Raw genomic sequence first — 9,103 nt, 5'->3', positions numbered from 1 at the left:
CTGACCTCAGCACTGATGCAGGAAGTGACACACTTTTTCAGAGCGTGGGAAAATCGTTACCTGCAGTTCTGGTGATAATCCACTGAGCCAAACTTCACCTGATAAAGTAAAACGAGATGTCAGACTCACCTGTGCACCAGGTAAGGTCACATGCTGATATTTTGTTCTACTAGACTCATCCTGGAGCGTGCTTGGATGGATTCGACTCTCAGTCGAAGGCATGCGATATTGCTGCTAGTGTCACTCTAAAACAGGGTTTTTCCCAAGTCAAGGATCCTAAACTTTTTTTCATTTATTTTTGTTTTCTTAATCCTGATTCTGATTTCTGGTTTGGTGTTCTTATTCCAATTCCCTTAATTAGTCATTTTGTGTTCTGTATTCCTCTACAGAGGCTGAGCCTGTCGGTGGTTTCTTCCTGTTAAAAAGACGTTTTTTCGCATGATCAGTATTAATGTAGGGTCTTACAGTATAAAGGACTTTGAGGTGACTGCTGTTGTGATTTGATGATGTATAAATTAAACTGAGCTGAATTTAAAGGGTCCACTATAAAACCTGTGTATATTATTGAGATTTTTCCTAGACTCTACATTAAGTCTCCACCAGGGATCAATAAAGTATTCTGAAGTCCTCAAACTAAGAAGGCTGCTTTTGGGGACGGCATTGTCATGTGTCCCAGTTGAATGAATTGTTTTCAAATGTGAGGCGCAGACGACATTAGCAAGCAGCATATTCTGCTAATACTAATTAGAAGACCACATACGCCTGACATGTGACTGGGAGCTGAGCCCCTCGAGTCGCCCCCGAAACACGTCATCCTCCGGCCTGCAGGGGGCGCGCTTACTGTGGCCGTTACTGCTGTCACGCAAGCTGTGACGTGGAACCCGGGTTGAAACAGACCCGCGAAAACTGAACAGTCCGGACGGACACCGGAAGAACGGGACCGTGGGGCCATGGGTCAGGAGTTTCACATCGTCAGGTGTTTCCGCTGTCAGAGCTTCCAGGTGCAACAGGTGAGAGCGGACAGCGTGAGGCTAACAGGGTTAGCATGCAGGTGCTTTTCTCAGGCTGGAGAATCAGTGTATTTATTAGTAATGGAGCCGTTCTCAGATGGCTCACACTGACGTCACAGTGAACGCGCGCTGTTTATAACATGAAGTCATCATCAGTGATGGTGGACAAAACATTAGGCACCCGTATCCACGCTCACCTGTGTGACGCCAGAAAATCAAAGTCACCTGAGGTGCTCCTGTGGCGCTGACACGTGACGATATCCCAGGAGTTTTTTAAATTTATTTTTTTTATTGTCAAACAAAATATTAATTAAAGCTCTTAATTTACATGTCAACAAAAAGTTACATACAGGTATAAGTGGTTAAGGACAAAGCAGTCGTCGAACAAAGAACATTTAAAGAACATTATAGGCCAGAAACAGCATAAAGCAGCCTCTAAAATTTTTTTTTTTAAAAAGGATCTGTAACTCGAAATTTCGAAGTCAAAATTTCAAGAAAATAAGTCGAAATTTCGAGTTAATATCCTTTTTTTTTTTTTTTAGTGGTGGAAACGGGCTTCCATAGGTAAGGTGACCTGTCATATAAAAGTAAAAAACAAAGGTACGCACATACAATCTAGCTACATCAATTAAAAAGCTGAATCAAAAATTCAAGTAAGGTGTGAACTTTATTTAGGTTACACTTGTCTAATGAAGCCTTCCACAGCAGGATTTCATATTTAAAGCCAGCAAAAATCGGAGTAATTTCATTTGTGAATGAAAAAATTTGCGACTGTAAAGTTGTTAATCCCAAATTCTATTTTTTTTTTTTTTGTTCGTAGGTCAAATAATAATAATTACTTGAAAAGTTAGAGACGTGCAGTCAATATTTTTAGAGGTTAACCAGTACTGAAAACCATCCCAAAAAGATCTGGAACTTTCACATGAATAAAAAAGATGCTCTGTAGTCTCAATATCAGTATTGCAGAAAGTGCGTGTTTGTATTGAATTTCTTCTGAAGATAGTCGTTGGACGGATATATGGAATTTAAAATTTTAAAATGATTTTCTGTTGCTTTAGGTGGAATTGGAAAGATAGTCAAAAACTTTGAATTATAATCTCTAAATATTTTTTTTAGTTGAGAAGGGAAAAGTTGTTTGGTGAAAATTGTCTTTAAAAAATTGTTATTGCGTGCCTTTCCTTTAAATTGGCGATCATTGATTATTAAGGACACAAATTATAGAGGAAGAATAGGTTAAACTGGCCAGCCATCTAAGTCATTGCAGGGGGAATGGCTTTCACAACTTTAATGAATTTACTTTGAGTACATGATATGGCACATTTATCTATGAATTTGTTATATGTTAACATCCATTGAACCATCAATTGCTTCAAAATCAATCGCATTCAAACCTCCTTCTTCAAATGACTTCACTATATCATTCTTCCTAATATAATGTTGCTTGTTTCTCCAAATGTAATTGAAATTAATTTGATTTATATTATTGATTAGGACCCGGCCCAAGTAGACCGCGAAGGCCGGGTCCTCCGAAGGATGCAGTCTACGTTTTGGGACACAGCTAGTGAGTGAATACTGTGAAAACCATTAGCGGGTGAATCAACACAGAGTGTTGTCACTTGCACAAAGCACGCGAAGATTACACTATGAAATAAATTATCTAGAAGTTTGAATTAAATTGGAGATGCAGATAAGCTACACAAAAACACCACTGTGTGTTAGAACAGGAACAGGAAGTGATACTCTACCCCAGAGAGAGCGAACACCAAGTGACAGCGCCACCCTTACAGTGTAAACACTCCAACACTTTACATAGGTACATAGGCTAGGGCACTGATATTAACAGCTGATCGTTTATCAATAATGCTACGGATCACAATAACAATCACGGATAAAAATCAGAAGATCAATATGAGGTCCATTTATTTCTTTGCCCTATGTTTTGTCTGACAGGTGAAAAAGGCGAGAAAGTGGAGCTGTAAACTGTGTGGAGAGAAACAGTCATTGCTGAAGGTCAGAATCTATCAGTCGCTTTATCAATAACAATATCATCGATTCATGCTTTTATGTTTTAGTTCTAAACCTTATATTGATCATTAACAAACAGAAAGAAAACACCTGTTGACTCTGTTCACTCGTACCCTACTGCTTTGAATAACCTTTATTGCTGTACTTTCTGTTCTCTGGCTAGTCTTCGTGGGTGTCACGCAGGATGGTTCATGGGTATCATTAATGTATAAACTGTGTTTCTTATCAATCAGAGGTCACATAAACAGCTCAGTGTGAGGACGTCATTGCATTTACCAGCCTGCTCTTAGTTTATCCTCTGACTGATCGATCTCATCTGATTGATCGGTAGGAGTTTGGGCGGGGCAATGCGGCAGACTGCAGACGTCACGTTCAGAAACTAAACGCCATGAGAGGAGCCATGATGGAGGAGCAAGAGCGCCGTTCTTGGTCACTATGGTAACCAGGTTTCAGTTCCACTGTGTGTTGTAGTCCCGCCGTCTTTTAACACCACCAGGTCTTCACAGGTCTTTCCCGTTTACAGGGAGCAGGAGCAGCAGGAGGAGCAGCAGGAGGATGAGGAGCAGACAGACGAACCGGTGAGCCGCTGGAGCAAATACTTGGACACACCTGAGGAGGTGGAGCAAGACGATGAGGCAGAGCCTGAGGAGAAGGATTTAGGAAATCGAAGGCAGCTCCATGGCATCAAGATGACTGACAGGTGAATGTTGACAGGTGTTGTTGGAGGCATCATCATCATCACAGGCATGAATGTTAGGGTAAGGAACTGTTGAATTAATTTAGGATCGTCTCTGATCCTCCGGCTCAACTTAGTTACTGAAAGATTTAAGTCAAGTCAGCTTTATTTGTACAGCATTTTTAAAAGTTTTGGCCAGAACAGAGTGACGATAAAAGAAGAACTACAGGAACACCTGTACAAGCATCAGCTGGATAGTCATCTGGTAGATCTTTGGAGGATCCAGGTTTCAAGCCTTGCCATGATCCTGTCATTCAGGTCCTCTCACAGCTATCCTTCTTCCATCCCACTTGGGGCTTGGTACCCAATCTCATCCTGTTGTCCTGGCTCAACCTTACCGTAGCATATGTGTTGTACCCTAACATGTGAATGTTGGAACACTGAGCTTCTAGTTGTTTCAATTCAATAAGATTCAAGGAAACAGTCTTCGCTGGGGTTACCGCCTTCATCTTTATCTGTGGGGTGGCTGTAGCTCAGGAGGTAGAGCAGGTCGCCTACTGATCGGAAGGTTGGTGGTTTGATCCCTGGCTCCTCCAGTCTGCATGCCAAGTATCCTTGGGCAAGATACTAACCCCAAGTTGCTCTCCGATGCGTCCATCTGAGTGTGAATGTGTGAATGTTGTTAGAAAAGAGGCTTGTTGAAGCATGGGGTCGATGTGGAACTTGCTAAGGAGCATTAAACCAAATATCAGTGGAGGTTTGCGTACATATTTGAGCCTGTGTGGATCAGAGAAAATCCCACATAAATTTAGACTTGTTTTTAAAGACATTTGGAGGAACAGCAGTTCATTACTCATTCATGATGAGTGGCTCACAAAGAGTTCTTAGAGTTCAGCATCACTAATCACACTGAAATCATCGCTTTGACCTGTGACAGGAAGAGGAAGCGAGCCGAGGAAGCAGGACCAGAGGATGTCCACACATCTGAACAGGTAAACAGAGCTGCTCACCTTCAGCGCTCAGACCCATGACCTTCAGACTGTGAGAAGAGCAGAATGCCTCCTCATGTACTTGACCTTTAACCTTTGCTCTTCTCTGCAGCTAAACTGTATGAAACTCCAAACACCTTCAACCATAAACACCTGTAGCCCCACCCTCTTCAACACCAGGTGGGATAATTTCCTCAGCCCTGACTCAAAGGTGCAGGAGGGGGAGAAGCCTGCAGTTGGTGAGTGGAGTCAGTCTTTAAGTGGTGTCGCTGCTCCCTCCTGCTCTGGAATAATCAGCAGGCCCCGCCCTCTTCTTCCTGTTACCTCCATGTTCGACAGCGGCGAGGACTTTAACTTTGACGACGACTTCCTTGTTAAACGTCTCCCGGAGTGATTGTGCATTTGTGTGTTTCTAAAGAGGAGACTCTGACAGACTGTGCTTTTCTTCATGCTTTTATTGCTCACACAGAAATGTTTATATGATGATCAATAAAGAGAACAGAAACATTGATTAATGGACAGTATTGATTATCATTCAGACAACAGAGCAGAAATAATCAGATGCATGTTGTGACATCGTGATGATATCATCAGTGCTAGTGTGGGCGGGGCTGCTTGGCATACTGGATGGCGTCCAGCGCAGCGCCGATGTCAAAGTTCTTGGCCTGAAGGAGGCGGGTGAGCCAGCCGCCTTCGTCAGTGAAGCCCATCGAGAGCATTGAGGCGAGGGACTCAACCAGGCGGGGGTCAGCCTCTGAGGGCAAGAGGTCAGCAGGGTTTAGAGGTCAGTACTAACAGAACTAAAGTCAGAGTGTGGATGCCAGCTTACCTTGAGGCAGGTGTGGGTACAGTGCCGCCTCCCTCAGCCCGCTGGGGCCCGCCTGCCCCTCAGACAGGGGCCCCTGCTCCTGGTTGTCGGGCTGCAGGGACTGCAGTTCACCTGTGGAGGGGTCGACCTCTTTGGAGCTCAGGTGGGTCCACTCCTCATCAGAGTCCTTGCTCACCTGAGGGTCACCACGCTAAAAGGTCACAGGAGATGTTAAAAGGTAGTTCTTCCTCCCTGCTGTCCCGTCAGGATCAGCTGATTGTTCTTTCTTCTGATATTTACATCATGAAGCACTTTGAGGTTTTATAAAATTAAAAGTTACCTTTGCTCCTAGACTGGCCCCGTCCTCACTGCTCGTATGCTCCATCTCCTCATCGCCCTCACCCCCCCCACTCTGAGTAGGTGGGGTCACCTTGGTCCGTTGGCCCTCGTGCTCCACGTCGATGTCCACATCGATACCTGTGTAAAGCACACACACACACCACTTCCTGTTTTAGAGCCAGCTAGAGATGTTCACTCATCTCACATGCACAAACACAGTGACATCATAGTCTTTACCTTACAGCATCAAACAACTGTTTAAATGAGACTGACACTCACCTAGTGGGCTCAACATGGCTGCCACACCCTCGCCAATGTTCTTCAGGAAGTCCACGTTGGTCTGAGAGCCTGCAGGGAGAAATAAAAGATGTTTTAAAATCACACAGATGTCACACATAACATTATTTTAGTGCTGTGACAGGATGTTTAAAGGGCCACACAAACGCGGCTCTGATGTCATGACCATTCAGTCCGCACGTGGTCTTTTTATTTTGAAATGTTGCTGCATTTTCCCTCTTGTACATCGCTTCCTGACCTTATCTGCTCTGATCTGACTTATTGATCAAGTATCACTTTAACCAAGATGGCAGAACTCACCAGAGGGGGTGTTGGCATCAGCAACAGGTTTGGAAGGGCTAGACTCGTTCTGGTCCGGGTCGTTGTCCTGGTTCTGAGCCTGGTTCTGGTTCAGGTTCCACATGCAGTGTCTCATCCTCTTCATCCACTTCCCCCGAGGAAACCACTGTAAAACACAGCCTCACAGTCATGTTTTGAAGGGCCTGAACAGGACACCTGCAGACCTGCACAGGTAGACTCACCTGCAGTGGGTGCCAAATGGGCAGTAGAGCGTGCTCAGTGTGCTTCCCCTTAGCCTGGCAGGAGGAGCAGAGGTCGTAGTTCGGACACACTGAACACTTGAAGCGGGTCCCAATCACAGGGCCATCGCAGCCATCACAGGTAACGTTGGGGTGCATGGTGTAGGGTGGGGCCACATGAGGAGGAGGCGGACCCATGTGTGGTCCATGGGGTGGGGCATGAGGACCTCCAGCAGGGGGAGGGGGAGGACCTCCAGCAGGGGGAGGGGGAGGCCCAAAGGCAAAGGGAGGGAAAGCATGGAGAGGGAAGTCCCGTCTGTGCTCCTTCTTCTCTGTAAGAATGAAGCTATATTACCACAGCTGGAGGACGGATACCGCGAGCAATAACATTTATACAAACTGCAAACATACCTCGGATGAAGAGGCGGAAGGTGGAGTCCTTCATGCACCCCAGACCCATCATGAGCTCATCATCAGAGGAGAAGGCCACCAGGTCCCCATCTTCATCTGCAACACCATCATCATCATTAGTCACACACTGGTGAACTACAAAGGCTGCAGGTGACTTTATAATTCCAGACTAACTTTGAGGGTGTTTGTCCGTTTACATGACTATAAATAAAGATTAATTCGACAACTGATTACGGTTTCATGTGTTTACAGGGAAACGGGTGAGTCTGGTCAGGTGAGTGTGCGCCTGCGCACTAACTCAGTTACGTCCTCACTCTCACAGTCACAACTTAAAACAATCAATAAGAATCCAGGAAGCGGTCAGAGTGTAAATCCCTCATCTGAACCCCCGCGCGCTCACCTCGGTAAAACAGGTTGAAGTTGTTCAGGTTTCCAAACACGTCCGCAGTTTTCCTGCTCAGGTACTCGAAGCTGCAGGACACGTCCTGATCCACCGCGAACCTGCGGATCTCCTTCACCGCCTCGTCCTTCCCCAGCAGGTAGGCCTTAACAGTCACCGACATCCTGCCGCTGACACCGGGTACACCTGTGTCTCTGTACGCTGATCGTCAACCGGAGGCTGGGTGTATGTCTGCGTGTTGTTCGCTGATAGTCAACCGGAGGCCGGGTTTATGTCTATGTCCGCTGAGAGGTGTCCAGGTCCGGGAGTTGGTGAGTTTGTGACGCACTTTGAAATCTCTCGCTCTGCTTTATGTTTACTTCCGCGACAAACGTGGGAAACGACGTCTGTGACGTCAGGGAAGTAAACACAGATTCGGCCTTCTATTGGCTTTTTCTCAGAGTCCCGCCCACAGGACCAATGGCAACCGAGGAATGACTCAGCGGCTTTCCAATGAGGTACTTTCCCTGAGTCATGTGACCTGTTTAAAGTTCATGATAAAATATCGCAAAGTCATCCTTACAAGACGGTTTCAACACCTGATCACAGAGCAGGCTTTCGATATGAAACTAATCATCAATAATTAGGCGGACTGATCAGAGCTCACAGCTGACGGGATTAATAAATCAATCATTCGGGCTCTGCTGCTTACTCTCCAATCAAAACCAAAGATATGCTCATGGTCACGTGACTGAAGCGTTTTAAACCTGGTCCTGAAATCTGGACAATAAAACCTTTCAACTGATAACTCAACCTTTATCTCTAAAAACACCAAGTAAACACTCAGGGACATTTTAAATAAAGTTTAAAACTTCAAAACGAGTGTCCAAGTTCTCAGGTCTGACTGATTTATTGATCTTTGACGCGTTTCATGTTTATTAAACTTAACTGTTTTTCTGTCAGCCTAGGCCAATCAGCAGCAACTCTTCAGTCAGCTGACTCTGAGTCACTGCAGACAGGAGACGGTGACGCAGAGTCACAAGACTAGATCCACTACCCACAAGGGTGTAGATTTGGTTTTGGCATTGGTGGGGACGGATGATTCAACCACTGAACCCTGCCCTGTTTCTTTTTTTTTTTTCCTTTTTGTTTTTGCTTCTTAATAAAAAGCGGAGAAATATACTTGCCTACATATGCTATTCTACATGCTTTTAAACCATTTAAAATCACAATTTATAGTTTTATATGTGAATTATATGATGTTAAATTACTATTAAACAAATGACTAAGTATTTTAGGCTTTAGTTTACTTCAGCCATAATCCATATAAATCAGGTATCATACAAAAATAAAAATTGCTTCATGAATATGACTTTAAGGACTTAACATCATTACTTCAGTTATAATACACCAACATCTGTTATATTTTGGCACTAAGGGAACACTGAATGACCTGGTGGTTTAGGCACACAATTGCCCCTATCAAATCAGTGAGCTGAGATTTTCTATTCTAAACATGAACTAGTGTCACAGCAACAGACATGGACTACTGGTGTCCCACACAACAACTCAATGTCCTCTATGTGAAGGAGCCAAACACATGCCTGCTCCTCTTGTTAACTGAGATAAACTGCTGGCATATTTGTTTTAC

General features: G+C 44.6%; 2 protein-coding genes across 2 annotated transcripts; one reads left to right on the top strand and one right to left on the bottom strand.

Annotated features, from left to right (window-relative positions):
• The first annotated feature begins 796 nt into the window (after window positions 1-796).
• mrnip (MRN complex interacting protein) lies at window positions 797-5,211 on the top strand. The gene is made up of 6 exons (XM_085472292.1): window positions 797-1,010; window positions 2,961-3,020; window positions 3,367-3,473; window positions 3,559-3,735; window positions 4,649-4,703; window positions 4,813-5,211. Exons 1-6 carry the CDS (start codon window positions 951-953, stop codon window positions 5,092-5,094), a joined length of 741 nt encoding a protein of 246 aa, XP_085328418.1. The 5' UTR covers window positions 797-950; the 3' UTR covers window positions 5,095-5,211.
• sqstm1 (sequestosome 1) lies at window positions 5,138-7,873 on the bottom strand. Its single transcript, XM_085472281.1, has 8 exons — window positions 7,474-7,873; window positions 7,074-7,169; window positions 6,666-6,994; window positions 6,445-6,589; window positions 6,127-6,195; window positions 5,849-5,985; window positions 5,530-5,719; window positions 5,138-5,454 (listed from the first exon to the last, which is right to left on the bottom strand). Exons 1-8 carry the CDS (start codon window positions 7,634-7,636, stop codon window positions 5,297-5,299), a joined length of 1,287 nt encoding a protein of 428 aa, XP_085328407.1. The 5' UTR covers window positions 7,637-7,873; the 3' UTR covers window positions 5,138-5,296.
• Window positions 7,874-9,103: the final 1,230 nt, after the last annotated feature.

Source organism: Copadichromis virginalis, linkage group LG2 (genome assembly GCF_057382275.1).
Source record: "Copadichromis virginalis isolate Kocher_CV1m ecotype Utaka linkage group LG2, C_Virginalis_male_GT1.1, whole genome shotgun sequence".
NCBI classification, from domain to species: Eukaryota; Metazoa; Chordata; class Actinopteri; order Cichliformes; family Cichlidae; genus Copadichromis; species Copadichromis virginalis.
The sequence above is the reverse complement of the archived record's forward strand: the minus strand, read 5'-3'. Positions and strand labels throughout refer to the sequence as shown.